At 38.4% G+C, this 25,098-nt stretch overlaps 1 protein-coding gene across 1 annotated transcript; it reads right to left on the reverse strand.

The window, feature by feature from the left end:
- LOC8085994 lies at positions 14,431–24,310 on the reverse strand. The gene is made up of 24 exons (XM_021460830.1): positions 23,957–24,310; positions 21,764–21,987; positions 21,560–21,659; positions 21,375–21,476; positions 21,203–21,262; positions 21,043–21,121; positions 18,778–18,925; positions 18,557–18,680; positions 18,228–18,405; positions 18,106–18,134; positions 17,853–18,001; positions 17,675–17,777; positions 17,460–17,555; positions 17,043–17,098; positions 16,799–16,937; positions 16,580–16,642; positions 16,373–16,432; positions 16,048–16,209; positions 15,865–15,938; positions 15,688–15,781; positions 15,368–15,504; positions 15,189–15,269; positions 14,981–15,086; positions 14,431–14,885 (listed from the first exon to the last, which is right to left on the reverse strand). The coding sequence occupies exons 1-24, from the start codon at positions 24,155–24,157 to the stop codon at positions 14,829–14,831; spliced, it is 2,622 nt and encodes an 873-aa protein (XP_021316505.1). The 5' UTR covers positions 24,158–24,310; the 3' UTR covers positions 14,431–14,828.

The raw sequence follows: 25,098 nt of genomic DNA on the forward strand, positions 1-25,098 counted from the left end.
AGTAAGTAAGCTTAAAAGGTTCGTCTCACGATTTACAGATGAACTGTGCATTTTTTTTAGATAAATGATAGTTTATATCCGGCTTCTTCTATCCACTGATAGAATCAGGCCAATAATTACAGAGAGTTCTTGACAGCCAACAAATCGACCAAGCAAAACGAAATAAAAACATGACCAATATATCTAGCAGCTAACCATCCACGGGCGCTAAAAAAATGCAGAGCTGATGTCTCAAGGTAAGTTCCAGATGAACTGTGCAATTAGTTTTTGTTTTATGTATATTTAATGCACCATGCATGTACCGCAAGATTTAATGTGATGGAGAATCTTGAAAATTTTTTAGAACTAAACAAGGCCTAAGGCGCAACAGGGCTTGGAAGTGCCACGGCGCCTGCTACCAATGCCTCTCATTGGATCCAGCTACCCTCCATCCGGTCGTGCAAGGAGGCCGCACTGTTTCGATGATTCCGTAGATTATAGTAGAATTTCGAGGCAAAACCAACGGCATTGGTGAGCTTATGAAATTATCTTTTCATCCATATATAGATCATTGAAAACGGAGGTCTGCGTGATAGTCTTGGATCAGCCAAGCACGACTCGAACTTGATATAGACGTCCATTTAAACAAGAACGTTCATGCCTCCATGTCTTTTCCCAAGTACTTCCTTATCCTCTAAGTATTTTCTAAAAATAATAATATCATTAGGCAGCAATTTAGTATAATTATGAAATATAAAGTACATAAGAACGCGGTCATCTGTACAATTAGTTGCCGTGCTCGCGCTGTAGTAACTGCTCCCAGCACAGCAACTTTAGTATTGTGTGTATTCTAGGAGTGATGTACTCATCAATAGTGTGAGAAATGGTTGGCTCCAATATTATCCTCTTCATTAGTTTCGTGACAGGTTATTGCGCTACATACATGACAAGTTAAATAATCAATGCTCAATGCTATGGAAATGAACAGAAGTGTCGCGTTGGACGACTGCCCTCGTGGTATCAGGCCTTGTTTAGTTCACCCAGAAAACCAAAAAGTTTTCAAGATTCCCCGTCACATCGAATCTTATGGCACATGCATGAAACATTAAATATAGACAAAAATAAAAATTAATTACACATTTTAGCTGTAAATCACGAGACGAATCTGTTGATCCTAGTTAGTCCATGATTGAATAATATTTGTCACTAACAAACGGAAGTGCTACAGTATCGAAAACTTTTCACTTTTCAGAACTAAACAAACAAGGCCCAGTATCAATGTACCACTCGTGTTTTGGAAGCAGAAAATCATTGGTATATATTAAAATTAAAATTAGTATCATTTGTCATTGTCCTATTTACTGCATGGCAGCCGCTCCTTACAGCATGGGCACTTCATGAGCCTTGTTTAGTTTCAAAAAAATTTCGAATTTCGCTACGGTAGCACTTTCGTTTTTATTTGACAAATATTGTCCAAATATGAACTAACTAGGATCAAAAGATTCGTCTCGCGATTTACAGACAAACTGTGTAATTAGTTTTTATTTTCGTCTATATTTAATGCTTCATGTATGTGCCACAAGATTCTATGTGATGGGGAATTTTGAAAACTTTTTGGATTTTGGGTGAACTAAACAAGGCCATGGTTGCATGGCTGCGTCAAATCAGTCCTGCGCGTACAACCAAAAACCTTGCCACGCCCATGTCTGCTGCTGTGCCATCCTTCCTAGTCTGCAGGTCCGGTAAAGGAAGAGTAACTTTCACTGCAGTAATGTGACATGGTAGTAAATACGACTTGATGTTTGTCCTCGCCCATGACTTTATATTTGTCTCGTTCCGAAGAATCCAAGAATTTGCTTGTAGTGCTATGGTTTCATAATGACTTTCATTGCCTGTGTCGTATACCTCATTGCAAAACGTTCCCAAGCATTATCACACTTCAATCCGGCATCTATACTTAAATTATATGAATATTTTTATAACTAGAAAGCACAAAAGGAATATTATCTTGAAAAAGAACGCAGAAGCAAAACATATCATGTAGTTTAAACATTAAATTAATTCTTGTAAGATAACATAATGCAAACAAATTTGAGCTACAACTGGCCACATCAATGGGTAAGCAAAAGGTAAAACTTGGAATATATATGCTTTATGTCGTTTGTGGATTGTGTATCTGAATATATGCATTATGTCATTTGTGACTTGTGAATATAATGTTTTATATATGGTCACATTTTGAAATTGTGATTTTGAATTTGATTCTTTTTTTTGGGAAAACGGGTCTCATACCGTCCCTATAAAAAACATAATAAGAGCAGCTAGTCATACAATCCGCCCTTAAAATCCTATTTGTAGAGGTGGCTTAGGTTACCAGCCATCCCTACCAACATATTTGAAGTTGCGGCTAAGTTACTAGCCGCCTCTACAAATAAAGAACTGCCATTCCCAAATTAGTGGAATTCTCCTAGTGTTTTTAATTAGTAGTAAAACACTACAACTAATCATGGCACTAGGAAATTTTTATTAGAAGACATTTACTAGGCAAATTTTATACTAAATTTTGAATGTTAAAATACTAGAAAAAACCCACATCACTAGACGAAGTTGAAAACACCCCTACAAATCCATAATTATTTGTAGAGTCGGTAGGACAGGGGCAGCTGTCCGAGCCGGCCAGGCTCACCAGCTGCCGCTACGATACTTTTCTATGGTTGTGGTTCTAGATCAAAAAAAATCTCAGGACCAGAGCCCCTTGCTCGTGCCCTCCAGCAGTCGCAACGAGGGCTACAATGAGGATCAACACCTCCGTTGCTGGAGGCACAAACAATGGAGGCAGTTGTCTCGTTTTGGAACCATTTTTGAGGCGTTCTCTACAAATGCTTTTTGCACTAGTAAGAATAGATAAAAAAAAACTGATGATGTTATTATAAATTGTTTATGTAGTACTAGTGTGTTGGACCTGAAAATTTGAACGAGGTTAACTAAAGATAAGTAAGGTGACATTTCTTACTACGGACACTAGAAACAAAAGATTCCTCTTCAGAAGTGAATGTCTTGGTTGAGATTTTGGTTTCACATGGAGGTGGATCGGACGATTTTGTCAATGGAAAAAGCAGATGCACGGAGTATAGGTGTAGTGCATGCACAGTACGTACTTAGACCTTGTTTAATTGAGGATGTGAAAACCTTTTAGGTACTGTAGCATTTTGTTTTTATTTGTTTAACTATAGATTAACTAGTCTTAAAAGATTCGTCTCGTAAATTATAGACAAAATATATAATTAATTATTTTTTTATCTATATTTAATATTCCATACATATGACATAAGATTTGATATGATAGAGAATCTTAAAAAAATTTAAGTTTTGGATGAACTAAACAAGACCTTACCCAAGCTAGCCCTCAAGAATCCATATAATGTTGCATGTGCGTTGCTCCCTAGGTGGCTGCAGAAGCAGCTCCGCAGGATTTCACATGAACCTACGCGGCTACGCCCAACAGATCAGACCTGAGGCCTTGTTTAGTTCCGAAAAGTGAAAAGTTTTTGGTACTGTAGCACTTTCGTTTGTTTGTGACAAATATTATCTAATCATGGACTAACTAGGATCAAAAGATTCGTCTCGTGATTTACAGCTAAACTGTGTAATTAGTTTTTGTTTTCGTCTATATTTAATGTTTCATGCATGTAACACAAGATTCGATGTGACGGAGAATTTTGAAAACTTTTTGGTTTTCAAGGTGAACTAAACAAGGCCTGAGAAATTATTGGTCCCATTACTAACATTAATATCAATAATGGTCCAGTGCTGAGTCGACGGTACTGCTGCACTACAGCGCCAGGCCCAGCGTATACCAACAGTACGGCGCCCAGACAGACGACGGCCAAAAGTGCTCCAAAAGATGGGAGTTGTCAGCGTTTTTTAATTTGATGAGTTATGGGCTCATCCTTATGAGAGAGGAACAAGATGGTTATAGTTGCTAATGGAACCAGAATCAGATTCTGGTAAGATGTCTGGTTAGACAGGTGTCCTCAGCAAGTCAGATTCTCCAAACTGTACAGGATTTGCATGCAGCAAGATTGGTGGACAGGAATCTAAAGTTTAGGAAGAATCTAGGAGAAGAAGAGGTGATACTACTACAATATTTTTTTTACTGAGGCAAGCAAAATACCTTTACTAACGTGGTTTTTACAACCGTCTCGCATAAAATGTCATGGTTAATGTGACCTTTTATGAGGCGGTTTGTCGTCCGCCTCAGTAAATAAAATAAAATAAAACAAAAAAAGCCCGATGAGCCCATCCATGCGCTCCCACCGCCACTACTGTCGGCGCTCACCGGATCTGGCTCGCAACACCGCCGCTTCGCCCGTGCCCAGATCTGCCCTCCCCAGCCCCAGATCCGGCCTCCATGTGTACGCCACTGGATCTGGGCTCCTCCTCTCCTGCGCCGCCGGATCTGATCCGACAAATTAGAGTGGGAGGAAGGGGAGGGGCGCCATGCTGAGGGAGGAGATCTGCCTTGGCCGCCCACGCCACCTGAGCCCCGAGATTTGCCAGGGCTGCCACCATGACCGCTCGCGCCTTGAGATCCACAACCACAACGCCACGGCTGCCATGCCCTCATGATCTGCGCTGCCTTGTCTGGCAAGGCCATGCTTGTGCTGCCTTGTGCTTCTCGTGGCCTCCCCACCGAGCGCAGCCATTGCAGTAGAGAAGAGCTGGTGAGGGAGCGTAGGGAGGGAGGGAGCAATTGAGGTAGAGCCGCACAAGAGGAAGATGAGTGAGGGGCCGACCGCTCGAGTGAACCAGAGGGAGCGAAGGAGCACGATGGCTTAGTAGAGAAGTGAGGGGAGACAGAGTGAGCACAGCGGCTCAGGAGATGAAGAGGAGTGAGGGGGCTTGCTCCCTACAAAACCCTAACTTGCGTTCATATACTAGTCGTAATTATCGGGCCTTGTCTGGGCCATTTGGGCCATGGCCTTTTTTCCTTAGGCGGCCAAGTTAGTAGACCAGCCTTCGAAAATAGACAAATTTTGGGAGGTGGGCCAGTTATAAGGCCCACCTCAGTTCATAGATTTCAGAAGGTGGTTATTTTTTAACCGCCTCCGTAAATCTATTTTCTAAGGTGGTTGCATGTAACCGCCTCGGTTAATAAAAAGTTCCCGTCTCGGTTAATCCGAGGCATTAACCGAGGTGGTTGAAATTGCTGCTCACCTCCAACGAGGTTTTAAAAAGGTCATGGTTAAGTTTTTTGGTAGTGTGACTGAATTAACTGAGCTAATAGAAGCGTTAGAGATGGTGGTGATCTCTGATTCATATGTGTTAATTTTTGTGTGGATGATGTGGCATGACAAATAGGGGAGCAACTGAAGAAAAGGAAAGGCAAAGGGTTCGAGTTTTGCAAATACCATGGTCAACTTGAAACACTACTTTTCAGCGAAGGAACAGTGTTTTTTTCTCTCACAATATTTCAGCATTAGCATCAACATAATCCAAATTTCGGCGAGGATAGGCTCATAGACCTATTTCTTTGACTAATTTCAGGACATGATGAATGATTCCCACCAAAAAAATTTCATCCATCCCATCGAATCTTTGAACACATGCATGGAACATTAAATGTAGATAAAAAATAAACTAATTACACATTTTGGTTGGAAATCGCAAAACAAACCTTTTAAGGCTAGTTAATCCATGATTAGCTATAAGAGCTACAGTAACCCACATGTGCTAATGACAGATTATTTATGCTTAATAGATTTGTCTCGCAGTTTTCAGACGAGCTATGTAATTTGTTTTTTATTAGTTTCTAAAAACCTCTCCCGACATTCTTTCAACACATCTGATGTGACACCCAAGAATTTTTCATCTCCAATCTAAACAGGGCTTAAGAGTGTAAATCTTCTTTTGTATTTATACCTATATAAGAGTGCATGCACACCACTACAGAAATGAGGCATTGGTCGATGCCCAAAATCGCCAAAAACCTCGGCCTTTTTGCGGCCCGGGGTTAAAGGCCCCTTTAACACCGGTTCGTAACACGAACCGGTGCTAAAGAGTCCTGCCCAATGGTTGACCTAGTATTAATATAGTTTGCAAGAATGAATTATAGTATCTTTTTATGATCTTAGAAAGTAGGATAGTTTAAATTAATTGGTTTGTTAATATCACTTGATAAGTTTTTATTACTACATAATGTCCATTGTATAATTTAAAAGATTTGTTGAAGTAACTAGACAAATAAATAATATTATTAGGTTCTTCTTTAATCATACATGTTTAATAGTAAATGTGGAATTTATAATTGTTTAAAAATTGAGTATGGATAGTGGATGGCAACCGTGACCGGGTCTTCGGTCTCTCAACGGGTTCAAAAGCGATACTGACCGGAACTCCCTCTCATTAATTGTGGCAAGTGTGGACAGAAGATTGTGATGGAGTACAAAGTGTCGAAAGAGGGAGTAAACAAGGGTCGTATATTCTACAAGTGTCCGGATCGTAATGTGAGTTTTTTCCAGACATTTGATTATATGTGCTTATTTTTTAAAATGATATTAATTAAACTTTAGATTCTCTCTTTTAATTTCAGTGGGACGGTACCGGCGGATGTACAGGTTGGTACTGGGAGAAAGAATACATTAACACATCAAGAAATCTTTTGCACAGGTGGTTGAGGCTGAAGGTGATGAGGCAGTGAGCCGGCGAGAAGAGTTCAATGATGTTGATCAAGCGAATGATCTATCTATTATAGTTGGGATCGGACGCGAACTAATTATGGTGCTTAAGTGCATTTTAGTTTTGGTTTTTTAGTGCTAGTTGTGATTGTATTTGTTGTAGCCAAGCTTGCTTGAATTAATCAACTATGTGTGTTAGACATATTGTGCAATAAGATGAGAAACTATATGTGTGCATGGTTTTCATAATATATATGTTATATTTAATGCAGATGGTAACACGTAATTGGATGTATAATGCCGATCGGCGCTCTGAAGAGTTCATTAATGGCATGCACTATTTCTTAAGTGTGGCCGAGACAAATAAGAGCTCGGCACATGAATGTTTGCAATAAACAAGTGGTGCATGGAGGCGTCTAAAAGGGGAGATAATTGGATTTCTGTTCGTATTAGACAACATCACTACTTCCGTAGAGATGACCTCATATACGTCCAGTTCGAAGAATTGCACCAATTATGTCACCTCGACGCTCTCGACAAATCTCTTGTCATCTGCTTTTGTTTGTAAGTATTTCTTTCTCTTTATTAAACTTCTACCTTCTTTAATTACATGTATATAATCCTTACACACTTAGGATTTGTATGTATATATGCAGGCACTAAATGAGAGAGCTCAGAATCAGAAATGACAATAGTATTGGGTTCGTTGACCCTTATATTGTTTTCAAGGCTCCGCAGACAGTGTGGACAACATCTTATGAGACAGAACTCTACACCAATCTTATGAGGTTCTTTGTAAACCAAAAAGAAAAACAAAAAAAATACTCTTCCCCTTCAACTTCGAGTGAGTTATATAGCTATTAAGTGCATGCACATTTTATTTTACTTATTATTACTCGAGACAAGTTTTATATAGTTATATATAGGCCGGACTATATATATGTGTGTAAACAGCTTTCACTGGATACTCATGGTCATTAAAATTTCCAAGAACCGGTTGATCATCTTTGACTCAATGAGAAAACCAAAAGAAAATTATCAACAAATGGTAAACATTATTCAAAGGTACGTAATGTCGATCTCAGCTAGAAGAATATCACAATATGACTCTAAAATTATTAGTTCAGGATCCACAATGGCTGTGTGTAGGGTTTAGAAAAGATTTATTAACCGTGAACATCTCAGTGGATGTAAAGCGCCGCTTAACATAATTCATCCACAAGTAAGTTTTACTAGCTAGCAAACTTTCGCTAACTTTTAGCCTTCTTATTGTTGTGGTTGTGATTATTTTTTATATATATATCGTACAATGGTGTTTAAGACAAGAAGGAGGAAAACCTATGTGCCTATTACGTGTGCAAATTCATGATGACATAAGTCAATCAAACACCCACAGAGACGCTTAGAGTACGTTACATGTCTCTTTTCATTATCTCCTGAATTATATTGAATAACTTAGATAACTAATACCTTTTTATTTATTTCAAATTAAATACGGAATGGTTGAGGAAAAAGGTCATGCAAAAAGAACGAATCAAAGCTATCCAAGAGACGATAACAGGATTTCTCCGCGAGCAAGTGATCAATCCAAACGGCGAGTTTCACTTCAACGGCAATGAAACTCTTATTCCAAACAACGATGATCATTTGTATCAGTTTTAGACATTGGGAGAAAAAAACTCTATGTATATATGTGTTACGAATTTGGTACTTATAAAACTATATATAAAGCTTTTTACATATCTATTTAATTTTTGATGTGGCCTATTCATTTTATTATAGGCAAAGCTTAATTATAAAGCTAAGCCTATAATTTTTATTTATATATGCTTAATATACGTGTAATATATATATATATATATATATTATTGTATCAGCATAAAATATGTATTGAAAAACCTATTATTATTATATAAAAACAATAAACAGAACCGAAGAAATAAACAAAAAAAACCCTTTAACACCGGTTGGTATTACCAACCGGTCTTAAAGGGAGGGCTTTAGCCCCGTTTCCCCGGACCGGAACTAAAGGCTGAGCCTTTAGTCCCGGAAGGACAGCACCGGCGTGGCAACAGGCCGTTCTCAACCAGTGCTAATACCCCAATAAACAGCAGTGGCAGTAGGTACCTCATGCTAGCCCCTCTCGGGTGTCCTTTTGTTAGGAAAGAATATAATGCAATGCTCCCTACTCGTTGGTGCCTACAAGCAGCTCCAATGAGTTGTTGAGTTTCACATGAACCTTTACACCCAACAGAGAGGTGAGAATTTATTCGTTCCATTTATTATAACATTAATATTAGACCATGGTCCAGTGCTGCGTCGTCGTGGGTACAGTGTATAGCAAAAGAATTAAAGATGTACAGCTTGGATCGACGACAGGATCGGGCTGAAACCTTGCTAGCTACTAGGCCCCCGCTGGAAAGCCTGGCCCGCGCGCGGCGGCAACACGGACGCACGGCCCACAAAGCTATACATTGTCGTAGCCTCATCACTTCAAGGTTAAATGCCGAGCAGCTAACTGGCCGCCAAGGTTAAAGCTATACATTGGCTGCCAACTGGCCGCCCGTGTAGAGAATTCGCTGCTGACTGTAGACTGCTTGTCTCCTCTCTCTGCCAGCCTGTGTAATTAACCAATATAATGCAAGTCATCCGGGAGTACTAGGAAACATTATTACTGTATGATTTCCTATACCTAGCTAGGCCTTGTTTAGTTTCCAAAAAATTTCTACATTCTCCGTCACATCGAATCTTGCGGCACATACATGAAGCACTAACTATAGACTGAAAACATAACTAATTACACAGTTTGCCTGTAATTTGCGAGACGAATCTTTTGAGCCTAGTTAGTCCATGATTAGACAATAATTACCAAATACAAAATAAAGTGCTATGGTACCCAAAACCAAAAAATTTCTCCAACTGAACTAGGCCCTAGTCTCTACTATCACTTAGGACCTGTTTGGATGAGTTTCGGATTCTTTAAAAACCAGTTTTTTTACTCTAGTTTATAAAATCTGGGTTCTGAGCAAAAACTGGTGGAGGTGTTTGGATCTCTAGTTTTTAAGAATATGGCTTCATTTATTGCTCATAGGGTCATAAAAAATAACAAAAGATATGTATCAGTAACTAGATCTCTACAAAATTAATACTTCCTCCATACCAGATATAGATGACGTTCTGGGCTCTGGACCGATTTTCGCAATACATGTCGTTTAGTCTGGGTGAGCTTGGAGACATACGCGAGTGCCCCTGCTGCCTCGGTCCCCGCCAACATGCGGCCACCTCGGGCCTCTCCCGCATTGACAAAGCGCCTCCCCTCCACTCCCTAATCGCCTTAAAAAAAGACAAGCGGGCACAAGACTCAAACACCAGACCTCTTATTCAGCTTTTATGTTTAGTATGCATCGGCTGCAGTATTTAATAGGGGTAAAACTAGAATATTACCCTCTAATTAATGACTCCTTGGTAAGCACAATCATGTCCTAAACGTCATGTATTTAGGGAGTATGTTGTTTGGTTACCTTCTTTTTTGTAGAGATTCATGCAGCCAAGACATATGTTAGTTATTCTTTGCCTCACATATTATCTAATTAGAGTAATTGTGCTCATTGATTCTATAGGGATTATGGATCTCAATTACATGCCTAGATCTCATGGGGTGGCTCACTTGTGAGGCGCTGGTACTGTAGGTCGCCCGTGCGGTGGTGGTGGCAGAGTTCGTCCACCTCCAGCAAGGCAAGAGTTCACCTGGCGTGGCTCCTCTTCACCCACATGCGTGTGCTCAGAGTTCATCTCCGTGTCTGCCTTTTTTCTACTCTGACTATGAGCTCACCTTCCTCCTCAACTCCGAGAGTTGAATAGCTCGAGCTCTTATTTTTTCCTCACGCTTCTCGCGCACACATGCGGTCCTTGTCCCAAGGGGGATGACCGCGTCCGCCAAATTTGCTAGGGTGAGGTGAGCCCGGATGTTGTGGGAAAATCCCCGAGTGGGATGTTCCTTACTCCCGGTGACTATGAATCAAACACACAAAAAATTGAGATATCCCAACTTAGGTCCATCCTATCCCTCAAACAAAATACTAGCTCAATCACCTGCACACAAGCAGTAAGTTCTGCATTATTTGTGAGTTAGCCCAAGGTTATACCTTGGGCGACTCAAAGTCAAAAGATAATTGTAAATCAGTGCTGAAGGCACAAAGGCGAGTTTTTTTCATCATTTTATTTATAAATGGTTTTTTTAAACAAGGGCCCCAAAGGCCGGCCGAAGGTTTTAGGAGCATATTTTTTTTAATAAGAAAGTTTTGGCCGTCACGAAAAAAATTGGCTAAGGCCTTGTTTAGATACGAAAAGATTTTGGATTTCGCTACTGTAGCACTTTCGTTTGTTTGTGGCAAATATTGTCTAATCATGGACTAACTAGGAGTAAAAGATTCGTCTCGTGATTTACAGTTAAACTGTGCAATTAGTTTTTATTTTCGTCTATATTTAATGCTTCATGCATGTGCCGAAAGATTCGATGTGACAGGGAATCTTGAAATTTTTTTGGTTTTTGGAGTGAAGTAAATAAGGCCTAAGTCTTGTTTAGTTCACCTCAAAAACCAAAAAGTTTTCAAGATTCTCCGTCATATCGAATCTTGCGGCACATGTATAGAGCACTAAATATATACGAAAATAAAAACTAATTGCACAGTTTACTTGTAAATCGCGAGATGAATCTTTTAAACCAACTTACTCAATGATTGGACAATATTTGTCAAATAAAAACGAAAGTGTTACAGTCTAAAAAAATTGAAACTAAACAAGGCCTGAGTACAAGGGCGTGCAGTGGTGTGGACTGTGGAGTGTGGGGACAGTTGTAGCCACCCGAGCAAGTTATTGCAGCTCGCAAACCGCCAGACGCCGTACGTGTTCGTTGCAATGCTGATTGGCGTTCTGATCTGATTCGGGCCTGCTTAGGCCCCTAAAAATCTAAAACTTTACAAGTAGATTTCTTGTCACATCGAATCTTGCGGCACATGTATGAAATATTAAATATAAATAAAAAGAATAACTAATTGCACGGTAAAAGTAAATCACGAGACGAATCCTTTAAGCCTAGTTACTCTATAATTAAATAATTTTTGTCAAATAAAAACGAAAATGCTACAATATCAAAATCTAAAAACTTTTTGCATCCAAACAAGGCCTTAGTTCTTCAAAAAAAAAATTTTATACGTCTCATCGAATCTTTGAACACATATATAAAAAATTAATATAAACAAAAAACTAATTATATAATTTAGTTGTAAATCACGAGATGATTCTTTTAAACCTAATTAGTTTATAATTAGCCATATTTGCTACAATAATTTACATGTGCTAATAATAGATTAATTATAACGAAGAGTGTAACTGTGTTGTTTATGCGAGGCGAAAAGGACAAGGACAATGACTGATTGAGGTTCCGATCTGACTATGTGCTTGTCTTATGAGTGCTACTATTTTAGCGAACGAACACTCAGCAAAGCAAACCGTACGAACAGAGCTAGCAACCGTACTAATAAATTTTACATATATATATATATACATACAATACAATGTTTGTTTTAAGAATGACTCCACTATATACGGTACAATATATAGAGGGCGCATCGTAATTCCGTGGGAAAAATTCATGAAAAAAGGGCCATGCGTCCTGTGCTAAGAGAATACCGGAAGGACGATGAACAGGAGAAGGCATCAATGGAGCCATCGGTCGAATTCATTTAGGCCTTGTTTAGTTCCAAAATTTTTTTGCAAAATCGACACCGTAGCACTTTCGTTTGTATTTGATAAAAATTATCAAATTATGGACTAACTAGGCTCAAAAGATCGTCTCGTCAATTTCGACCAAACTGTGCAATTAGTTTTTATTTTCATCTATATTTAATACTCTATGCATACGTCTAAAGATTCGATGTGACGGGAATCTGAAAAATTTTGTAAAATTTTTTAGGAACTGAACAAGGCCTTAGCAGTTGGTGGAGTCATGGCGTAGGTGTCGGCGTAGGCGTAGGCGTAGGCTCATAGCCATGCACATGCCATGCAGCATGATCATGTCCGTGGCGAAATCTCTTTTTTTCGGTCTATGGCCTTGTTTAGTTTAAAAAAAATTATCTAAATTTTTAGATTTCTCGCTACATTAAATTTTGCAGTACATGCATAGAACATTAAATATAGATAAAACAAATATCTAATTACATAATTTACCTATAATTTACGATACAAATTTTTGAGCCTAATTAGTCTATAATTGGACAATATTTATAAAATACAAACAAGAATGCTACCGTGCTCATTTTGCAAAAAAAAAATTAGAACTAAATAAGGCCTATCTAAAGTTTTTTTATTTTATTTTTAGAGACAATATCCGGCATAAGCATAACAACAAGTTCCGTCTCAATGTCATGTGACCACATAGGTTTCTTCTAACACGTCTGGCTCGCCCATTATATATCCATGCATTCAATTTCGACCCGAACTGTGCGAAGAAACAGCTCCTACCCAACACAAGATTTCAGATGAATTTCCCGCACGTTGCCGCGAAAATTTGAGTAGATTTAGAGAAATACTGGGTGAATGAAACAAAGAGTAAAATAGCAAGTTTCTGCATACAATTACAACAGCTGTTTCCTTCGTTAAATTGCCTTATTGGCAATGAAAAAAGAAACGTGGAAAAGAAAAAGGAAATGGAATTTATTTGGGCCAGACCTGAGCTTGTTATTCCTTCCCCCTGAATATCTTTGCATTCAACAGAAAGTGGAGTGGTGGGCCATATCTAGAGTGGGCTTACTGCCTCCGTCCTGCATTGGGCCCTAACACACAGCAGCCCAGAAGGAGAGCAATTTCGACGGGCCAGGCCCGGCGCATGACACAGCTAGTATTGGGCCAGGCCTGGTCCAACTTCGACGGCCTCACTCAGCTGCATGTTTCACGGGCTCAGACTAATCAAGGAGAGTAGCCCTGTCTAGATGGGCCTCAGTCCAATATATTCTCTCGTTCCAAATTATAAGACGTTTGATTTTTTTTAATTTCAAATTTAACCACTCATCTTATTTAGAAATTTATATAAATATGGTCAAACTTAAATTATTTTTGAAGAACTTTATTAATAAACCAAGCATGAGAAAAAAAGAGATATTTTTTTTATAAATTTTTAAATAAGACGAATGGTGTCGATTTCATATCGGTTTCCACTATGATATTTACTAACAACACTTAGCGGAATGGTTTGGGACGTTTCCATATCACCTTCGTATTAGTGATGTTTCTATGAAACTTTTTCCTATTCATCGTTGTTACAACCCAATGTTAGAGAACATCATAAATCAATAATGTGTTGCACCATTGTCACTAGAAATATGTCACAGAGAAGGCTAGATTTGTTGGAGTGCTTGTTGCTCCTTATGCAATAAATCTAAATCATATTATGAACTTGGAGTAATACTCTAAGATGATACCACAAGTTTGTGTTACAAACCCTAGTTTCTAACACAAACTCATAGTAGTACTCACTCTGAACATTACAACTTCCGGTTTGAAACTCAAGCACAGGAAAATAATACTCTCAAAGTTCACTCACCATGAGCATCACTACAAGCTTTTTAACATAAAGTGTGGTTGTGCGTGTCATTGCAACCGGTTCATTTGTAATACGATGTTTGCAATAAAGCCTATTTCTCTAGTAGTGTTTAGAAATATGTTATCTACACAAATTTTTTTTCACACCACACATTAGTGCCTTTTCTTTTTATACTTATTAATAAACTTCAATATATTTAAAAAATATTATTACAAAGTCGTCAAACTCAATATGTTTGGCAAGACTCGGCTTAGCACCAAGATGCCATGACCACTATTTCACCTCCTAGGTGGAGCACCAATCTAATGCAAATTAAAGCACCACTAACACACATGAGCAAGCAGCTAGGTACTTCCCTTGACATCAAGTACTGGACCACGGTTTAATCCACAATATTCACCTGCATGGACTACTAGCATGCATCTTATACGTGCCTCTCTAATCAAACTATATATCTCACGCATCCAGCTGCTGACCTGCTCTCCAACACAAACGTACATGACTGAATAAAGCTCACACTAACATATTGCACTGCAAGAATCCTTTTGATACATAAACACAACAGCCTCCACCTATGCAATGGCAACATAGCTTGGCAGCTTTGAATCACCTGGCCGAGCAAACACTATCTGCATATCATACAAACAGTAGTCAACCAAAAGTTACCTCATAAGTGAAGTTAATTACTATTGTTAACTATATAGTGTGGATAGTAAGTGCGTACCTGATAATCTATACAAATGCGCGATTTGAACAGAGCTGCACAATAACCTAAATAATACTCCCAAGTACGGATGAATTTTTCATCAAATCCAAGGGCAGAAGCTTTTCTGCGAAATATCAAAACAAATAAGAGAATCTAGTATTAAGTAGTTATAAATAAATAAGCATTTGCATGTAAACTTGAGTATGAGGCACAGTATTGTATTTACTCTCTGTTTGCCGCGAAGTTGTCCCACCAGTTCATTAGAGTCGTGTAGTAGTGATCCCCAATATTCTCAACATGTTGTATGCTGCAAACAGGAGTACTCAAAAACAATATAGAACTGCGTGATGATGCATAGATCACTTTGTAAAACACAATAGCTATGAAGTATAGTTAAGTACATACTTGAATCTTGATGCATTAGTCATGGCAGACACAATCCGGGCTAGAGACGGTAGGCAGCCACCGGGGAAGATATATGTCTTTACAAACTCAGGCCGCAACCTCATTTTGTCATACATTTCCTCTACGAGTGCAATGGTCTGTGCATATAAATATTTTCAGAAAAAAAAAAAACTTTGTTGAAGACTAATAGTATCCCCAATCTCGCAATGGACTATGCATATAAATTTAATTTTCAGAAAGAAAATTAGTTTGTTGAAGACTAACGTTATCCCCAATCATAAAACTGTGTATAAGATAAATATATATTGGTAATGATCAACCTGGAGGACAAATATGCCGTGTTCTGCCAAATGATACTCGCAGGAGGCAAAAAAGTCTTCATAGAACTCATGGCCAACGTGTTCAAGCATCTCACTAAATGAGCAAGGAGAACATAGTCATCAGACCAGCAACTGAGGTATCACTTCTATGATCACTTCAGCAGAACTACTACTCACCAACTTATAATCCTATCAAACTTTTGGCCATTTGGTATTTGACGGTAATCGCAAAGCAAGAGAGTTATGCGGTCCTGCATATACAATAGATATTTGTAGTCATTCTTTTAAATTTCTAATGCTAGCTAATATTTTGAAAAGACATTCTTGGGCCACTACTATCAAGAAAGGAATACAACTTACCTCTAATCCAGCTTCTTTCACCTTTCTCTTGGCGTATTTGAGTTGCTCCTCGGATAATGTAATTCCTGTGCACTTGCAACCAGTTTTCTGCACCAACCTTATTGCTAAAGTCCCCCAACCACAACCAATGTCAAGAACATGATGCCCTGACTCCACCTTAGCCTTCAGTTAAATGGATTCATTGCAACAACAGGACATCATATATATAAGGTCAGGTTGATTTTACCCAATGCATATACTGTGGTTGTCTCGAGATCAGGTGAGATTTAATTGATCTAAGAGAGTTCAAACAAAGCACAACTCATGCATGTTATGATTTTCTTACCTTATTGATGAGACTGTCAAGCTTACGTAGCTGGGCTGCTTCTAAGCTCTCGTCCTCCGCCTACCATTAGAACCAATATATCCAGGTCATTGTGCAATCTTAAGAGGAGTGCTACTCACAAGAGTATATATACTACATAATTTTCTTGTTCGAGCAGATAGCTACATAATTTACAATGTGGAAATCAAATCCTGAGATTTTGCAAACCTTGAAAATACCAGAAGAATACGTCATAGATGGATCCAGATAAAGAGCAAAGAAATCATTACTCTGCACAAAATATTTCACATTGAAATAAATCTGTCACTACTTAGTCAGTTCAACAATGGAAGTGAATGATTTCCAGCATATGGATGGAGATAGTTGTAAAATTCGAGCATTTAGTTATCTTATTCATTCTTAAATATATAAACAAAGCTCACTAACCAGATCATAGTGTTCAGATATATTTTTACGAGCTTTGGATACACTATTCTTCCGCCAGGCGTGAAGTAGAAAGTATTTTGCAAATGCGACTCCACTAATTCCAAGGAACGGTGCCCACCAGGCCTTCCTTGTATAAGCACTGCAGGACACATTTGAACATGTTCAACAATAGCAAATTCATATACGATCCTTCACATTGATGAAACAGTTCAGACGTTTTTCTTAGAATTAAGATGAGATATACCTTGTCTTAGCAGTGCTGTATAATCTCTTGCGTTCACATCTATTAGCCAATATAATCTGTACCAACAAGGCTCATAGATGTAGTCAGAAAACAGAAACAGAGTAGATATGGGTGAAGCTATGTAACTAAACAAGCAAACATGCCTATGGCAATTTTTTTTTATTAAGAAATTTCCGACTATCATAATTATTATTTGTTAAAAAAAGGTAGTTCCCTCTTTTCTATTCCGATAATAAAACTTTGTTTTCACCATCCAAACCACCATTGTCCCACTAACATATTGGAAAAGATTAAACAAAAATTGAATCAAATTGTGGTTGAAGGATTAATCTTGAACTTGCTTTCCTATAGTGTCCTAACTTTCACTGGATTTTATAAATATGTAAAAAACCAATCGGCCACACACAATTGTCTTACCCGTACAAGGTTCACAAGGCCGTTTCGGTGATCAACAAATGAGATATAGCCCTGGATGTAGGCAGATGCAAAACCAAGGTCTCCTTCTGTTGCAGCCTAATGAAAACATGAGGCACAGTAAAGATATTCACATGAGATTTGAAGAAGAAACTGGATTGTAGATTGGAAGGTAAAAAAAAAAAACTTCAAATCAAATAAGGAAGAGAGAAGTGAACCTTCCAATAGAACTGGGGATCGTGAACTCGTATCACAGATTTTATAGGACATTTCTCACATGCTTTACCAAAACTAAACATAGTGCCTCCTTCCTCGAGCATGCTGTGCACAAAACTGATGTGAGAATCTTGACTAGATAGACTCTGCTGTGTAAGGATTTATCTGTACTAGCCTCACCAGAAGTTACCAATGGATATGTATTGGTCTAAATTTTTTGCTACCAAATAACGTGCGCCAGCCTCAGTCCATGATGGGACCATCGGTTTTGGGTTAACCAAAAGGTCACATTTCATTCCAAGCAATCCTGAAGCTGCTGCTTTCCCAGCCTGAGTTAATTCAATTTTGCATAAACAACTCCCATAAATATCTGAATAATATTCAGCACCTTATTAATGATGAAACCTAAAAAGGTCAAGTGCACATGGAATACCTTAACACTGTCCTCGTGGTATCCGTAGCCTGTTATTCAAAAAGAGTGCAACATCTCAGTCTTACTTACATTGTAATTAGTTAAAAATGGCATCCAGGTTGGTGTGAAACAAAAGTGGTCACCTTGATATGCGCCACAGAACCAAATTCCCCTCTTTCCTTGGATGTTCTTGAGCTCATGGTTAGCCTTAGCAGCAGCAATGGAAGGAATTGGGTGTTTGGTATGCCATTTAAGCAAAACATGTTTGGGAACACGAGGAGGGTTCAGTGTCACAAGTAGAGGCCCGGCAGATTCAATGTTCTAGCAATTCAAATGTAGGAGAAAGTTCCACAGTTAACACTTCCATATTGTGAAAAATATATTTATATATTCGCTCATCAACCACATGCACAAGAAAAATAATAAATCTAAAGTCACTTTATGAAGCTACCATGTTACTTAGTCACTGTACCTGAAGTATATTTAGCCAGGAGGTAACACAGACACCACTGCTTGTTGTCCCCAAGAAGTTCCTAGCACTCCATGCGGAGAAATTATGTGGCATCAGACTTTCATCACAGTGGAGGTACACGTTACTGCAAAGACGAAAAGTACAAGAATTGAAAATTATCGTACCAAGATCATGTAAATGAGGAATAACACACAATATATGGTGTATAGTGTATGTGTTACCTGCGGATATACTGGAAAGCTCCTAGAGTCTTCAGTTCCTCATTTGTTGCTTCAGCTCCTAGTACTTTTAGTGCATCCTGTGCATTAACACCTAATATGATCCTATCGTACTTCTCCTCTGAGCCATCAACCTCTAAAATTTGGTAACCTACTTGAAGTATCATAACATTTTTCTCATTAGTTGATAAGTAGGGTAATTTCTATAAGCAAGTAACTGTAGTTGGCAGTTGAAAAGTTTCTTTTCTAGAAACTACCTGAATCCGGCTCTTTCCCGAGTGTTAATAGGTTCACAGAGTGTTTTTTTTGGTATTTGGTAAAGAAGCCTCTTTGCAAACACTCGGCAAAGAGGGTTCATTGCCGAGCGTCAAGAAAAACACTCGGAAAAAATTTCAAATCAAATTTTGAAGCCTAAACGAATTCAAATCAAAAGGTTTCCAACTATAGAGTTGTATAATTTTTTAAGATCTACAACTTTTATTTGGTTATTTTTTCATTTGACAAAGTAAAAATAAAATTGTTCACAAATTTTTTATATCTTTCTTATAGTTTATGAAACTACAAGAGAGATATATATGTTTTGTGAAAAATATTAGAATCATCTTGTCAAATAACTAAATAACCAAAACAGACTTTGTAGATCTTGAGAAGTTATAAAATTTTGTAGTTGACAACCTTTCATTTGAGTTCATTTTGTCATACAAAATTGTGTTTTTATTTGAAAATTTTAAATTTTGAATTTTTTAAACAACCTCGGATGGGAAAAATCCTTAAATAAATTTTATAGATCTCAAAAAGTTATGAAACTTTGTAGTTGACAACCTTTTGATTTAAAATGTTTTAGGGGCTACAATCAATTTATATGTGGTTTGGTATAATATATAAGGAATCCAAATGTAATATAAAAACAAGTGACAATGTGGTGCGTGGTTAGAGAGTGAGACATGCGAGAGGGAGGTTATGGGTTTGAATCTTACTGGTCGTGTATTTTCTGTGAAAAATACCAAGACTTGCGGCTTCGACTTTGTCCAAAAAAATTTCCTATTTTTTGGGTTATTTTTCATTTTAATCTTTGCCGAGTGTTGGACTTTGCCGAGCGCCCGAAAAATAGCACTCGGAAAAGACCGCTTTGCCGATGAAAAATTTGTCGTGTGATCTTTACCGAATATGGCACTCAGCAAAGGCTTTACCGAGTATATTTGGGCCTTTGCCGAGTGCTAGCACCAGTGTCCGGTAGTGACACAACTATATGTTAGTTAATTGGTTCAGCTAACTGCTGTGAAAGAACCATGGCACTAGAAGAGCAGCCTCAGATCAGTAAAACCTAACACCCCATATGCTTCACGGTAGCATTTGGTTTGCCTAATTGACACCTTGAAGATTTGGACCAGGTCCTTAATATATTTGTTCATCAACTTAATAAAGTTGTGTTCTTAAAAATTTTGAACATTTTGATTAAAACGTTGTATCATATGAATGTTACTAATTCAATTTTAAGCGATATATGTTTTCTAAAATAATACTATTACCCATATAATTGTTTGATATAAGAAGTTCAATATCTTAAGTGCATGCCATGGTGTACACTTAAATGATTATTTATAACATTGTAAGAGTTAAGAAGGTAGCCTAGGACCTAGAATCTTCTTTTAATAACAAAAAAATGAAAATTATTATTAAGTGATGAATTAGTATTAGAGTCTCAGCACTAAACGTGGATAAAAAATAGTAGCAACTTGATTAAATGTGGAAAGCTAAAATATAAATCAATGATATTACAAAATGGATGCAACAAGCACTTGTATAATTTATGTTCAGATTTCAAATCAATATGTATCACACCTGAAAAAAAAGATAAATCCTAGAAATTTTAAATAGAGGTCCCTATGGAGCCTCCATATTATTAAACCCACTAAAAAAAGATAAATCCTAGAAAATCTTATAATATTGGTCTACTGTAGACATCATTGATAGCAATAGCCATTGGATCTATAGCGAAAGGAATAGAACTATGGATATAGATGAAAATAGATGTAGATCAATAATTGATAGATTTATTTATTACAAATAAATAGAGACTATAGTGTATATTTATCATGGCTAATACTCTAGAAAATTATCAAAGAGAAAGCATTTATTATAAGTATTTTTATTAGTCACTGTCTTCTCCTGAAATTGTGCCCATGTGAGAACACGTTTTTTTTTGACAGAACGTGAGAACACGGTTTGGTTAAATAGTTTTATAAATATATGGAATAATGGATTTACCTCCTTTGGACTTCGAAATAGAGCTGACTTCACAGCCGATCTTAATCTGACAGCCATTGCTCTCCAATTCTTCCCTTACCTGCTCATACATAGGTCATGTGATACATGACGGATTGACGATCCTTTATGTATTTTACAGAAGAAAAGTTGCATGCGTTACCTTGTTCATGTAGGACCCCAAACCACCTTTGACAGTAAGCCACTGTGAGCGACTAAAAAACTGAATACATTCATAATTCCATTTTATTAATTAGCATCATAATACTAGTCAGATTCACAAGATCGACCTTTTGATTCACGAGAATGGATATCTGAAATAGATGTATAGTTACCTCAAGAAGCTGATTGTCCTGGAAAAATGAAAGAACAAAAAGGGCAGGGAAGCCCAATACTTCCTTCGACGTACTGGGCCAAATGCATGCACACATTGGAATCTGCAGACAATATACTATTTTTCAGTGTCTTGAAATGATATGAGAACCTGGAGAAAATCTGTATAAGTGAAGTTCTAACATACAAGGTAGGCATCCTGGAAGAGCTGTGAATATCTATGTGACTGAATGAACTGCCCCAAAGTTTGATTCCAGTCAGGGTCTCTTTCGTGGTCCTCCAAGTACCTTAGAATCAAAATAAAGGATCAAATTTATCAATAATCCAGCATGACTATATGGAGTATGGCATAATGCACAAACTCTCATCATTGAATTCAATGTGAACTCACTTGAGGGCATGATTCTTGAACTTGAATATCTCATGGATCACGAGCCAGAATCTGGGGCTAAGCAAATTGCTCTTCTGCACCAATACACTAGACATACCATTGCGGCTTCCCCACTCGAAGCCTTTACCTTTGTTTAACCGCATGCTTGCTGAGAATGACATGTCTGATGTGTCCATCTCCACCCCTAGCCTTTCAAACCATTCCATCATGTTTGGGCTTCTCACCTGCAATTACATCTTGTGTTACAGTAGACATGTAGCAACGTAGCATATAAAACTAGAAATGGTACTTTTCATTCTATCACTACTTCAAAAAAAGCTTTCTTTTGGGATGAAAAAAAGAATTATATTATATTATAGCTAAGTACATCATCTTGTTACAAGCACCCTGGAATACACTACGTATATCTAGAAAATGATCTTCATCTATATTGTACTCATGCTTTGTATAGCTCCAAAACTCAAACAAAACATGTATGATGATTCATATAGATGACCACACAAGCAAATGCTCGACAAAAGACTTGAGAACAGATGCTCAACAAACGACGACTAACATTCCTGTAGGTGGAGTTGAGGAATTTATTCTTTCTTGTGTCTTTCTTCTTCTTTCTACCACTGAACAATATGTAAGATCGATCTAAAACTTAGTCTATCTAGTCCTTCATTGTGGTCAGATCTGACCATAACAAAATGAGAAGAGAACAGAGAAAATTATTTCATGGCAGTGACATCATCACCACCTCAATGTCGCTGTTCGGAAAGCTAAGCCTCTATGTCATCATGCCAAGGAATTTGCTGACGCTGTATTTATCGCCCTCATTTTTAACAGAACCACCATAGAGAAAACGAATCCACTCTACTCCCCCGCCATTGCCAGGAAGGAGGAAGAGAAGATAAATCCCCATACCAAACTTAATATGGAGGGACACAAACATTTTATTCTACTAGAAAACTTATTAAAACAAGAGATCTCCAGTCTCTCCAACCTCCGGCAAGATGTCGGAGGGGAAGAGAGGTGGACCAGCTGTGGTGAAAGCAGAGCTACTTCTCTCGCTAGAGCAGGCCTGGGTTCAATTTTTTTTTTTTAAAAAAAAAGCTTTAGGAAATAGCCCAAAAACTTTGGTCTTGTTAGTTCCGAAATTTTTTTGGTTTTCGGTACTGTAGCACTTTCGTTTGTTTGTGGCAAATATTGTCCAATCATAGACTAACTAGAGTCAAAAAATTCGTCTCGTGATTTATAGGTAAACTGTGTAATTAGTTTTTGTTTTCGTCTATATTTAATGCTTCATGCATGTGCCGCAAGATTCGATGTGATGAGAAATCTTGAAAAGTTTTTGATTTTTGGAGGGAACTAAACAAGGCCTTAACAGACACGGCCTGTCTTGGGCCCACCATACAGTTTTCTAGACAGATCCAATGCAAGGCCAAGGCGCACCTCAGGAAATGCATTAGGCCAGTCTCAATACATAGTTTTATGACATAGTTTTATGGCATAGTTACAAGACTATAAACTAGGTAACCGAGCCATATGAGTTTCATGGGGATGAAACTCCTCTCTCATATGATGAAACTCCTTCATTTAATGACTCCATCAAGTCAGCAATTTTGCTTATGTGTCACCTTATTTAATGTGCATGACACTTATGAAATATGTATTGAGACTAGTCTAAGTTGGCTCTTCTGAAAAGTGGCCCTCTATATATTGGATTTAAAGGAGCAACTGTGATCACTGTTTTTCCCAAAATGGCTCTCATTAATAAATACCATTTGCCTGAGATGGCTGGGCCTACTGCTTTTATAATAAATGCATGAGTTCCGATGTGATCGCGTCTGCTAATAGACACTGTGTTCAAATAGTCGTCCACTTAATTATTCCTCTCTGTTGCTGTGTGGTCTCATGTTTGTACGTTCGTTTTGCACGTCGTCAGCATCTTTGTGTGGTCTCATCTTTGTACTACGTTTGTTCTAATAGATCTGGTCTGGACAGAACGACTTTTGTCTTATAAAATAACGAAAGAACTTTTATTCAAGTTCTGAACATTTTTCCTTATCCATTGTCATGTCATTTGGCATATATATACTATAGGTAGCAAATTTATTTTCATAATAACTAATGACTAAGCCAAAAGAGAGCAAAGAGACAATTACGGTTTTGGGTGCTTATATATATGTATATATGCAAGTTCCGCACCGGGTTGAAGACCATGAGGCCGAGGTCGACGGCTACACGGCCGTCTGCTGCTGCTCCGCCGTCGACGGCAACGGTCTTGGCACCGCCGAGGTAATCCTCCTTCTCGTACACGGTGACGCGCACGCCGCCGCCGCCGCTCCTCGCCAGCTCGTGCGCCGCCACTAGCCCGCTTACGCCGCCACCCACCACCGCTACCTTCATCGCTGTCTGTCGATCGCCTATATATGCTGCTTAATTAATATGCAAGTCCCGGTGTAAGCTATACTAGCTAGCAAGGCTCGCACACGACACTCTCCGTTTATATAGAGAGCAATCGTCGTGTTGTCGTCATTTTTGGTAGGCCAGCTGCTAGCGAGATATATATAGTAGTCATTTTAGGGAGAGCAGCATGGATGATATATATCCAAGGCAGGCACAGAAGGCAACAGCGCCACTGGCACTGCTCGGACCACCTCCTCCTGCAATGGCTGTGCAGCAATTACTGACACTGAATACCTGCTCAAGAGTAGGGATGAAAACGATACGGATATTTTCTGACCATATTCGAGACCAAATTCGTTTAGAGAGGTTTAGATCTGTCCGTATCCGAGTCCGAATATTTAACATCCGATACCTATCCGTATCCGAATATTTAAATCGTATATTTATGATGTCGATATCCAATCATATCTTATCCGACATGATTAACATTATCTGTATTCGAATCCGAATTCGACCAGAAATATGAAAACAAATATGATATCGATGATATCCGTTCGTATCCGATCCGTTTTCATCTCAAGAGTGAAGACGTACTGGTGTCTGCGCGCGACGACAGTGCATATGCTTCTCCAGATCCAAATTAAAAACCTAGCTCCAAGACAATACTCTGTAGAGCGGACGATGCATCGCGGGTAGGTTTCAGGCTGCTTGTTGTTGTTGTGACGTGCCAGCACCCAGCAGCGCTGAGGTATACGCTCACGATTGTACTTGATACCGCCGTAGAAATCCGACCCCGCCTACTCCCAATTGGCTCCCGAAGAAATTAGATGTTCATGGCTCGACCAGTTTGTAGCAATATCCGAGAGACGAAGAGGACGGCAAAATACATGTCGCATATCCAGGGCTTAGAACTTATTGAAGGAAATATTCCACGCAAAGCA

The sequence above is a fragment of the Sorghum bicolor genome, chromosome 5, assembly GCF_000003195.3.
Source record: "Sorghum bicolor cultivar BTx623 chromosome 5, Sorghum_bicolor_NCBIv3, whole genome shotgun sequence".
NCBI classification, from domain to species: Eukaryota; Viridiplantae; Streptophyta; class Magnoliopsida; order Poales; family Poaceae; genus Sorghum; species Sorghum bicolor.

Excerpts from the sequence above, each read along its gene's own strand:
- LOC8085994 (XM_021460830.1), bottom strand. The coding sequence starts at position 24,157 with ATGAAGGTAGCGGTGGTGGGTGGCGGCGTAAGCGGGCTAGTGGCGGCG. Across the intron at positions 18,926-21,042 it reads TATTTCGAAGTCCAAAGGAG|GTTACCAAATTTTAGAGGTT; the intron begins GTAAATCCATTA and ends TACTTCAAGTAG. Across the intron at positions 15,087-15,188 it reads AACTTCGCGGCAAACAGAGA|AAAAGCTTCTGCCCTTGGAT; the intron begins GTAAATACAATA and ends GATATTTCGCAG.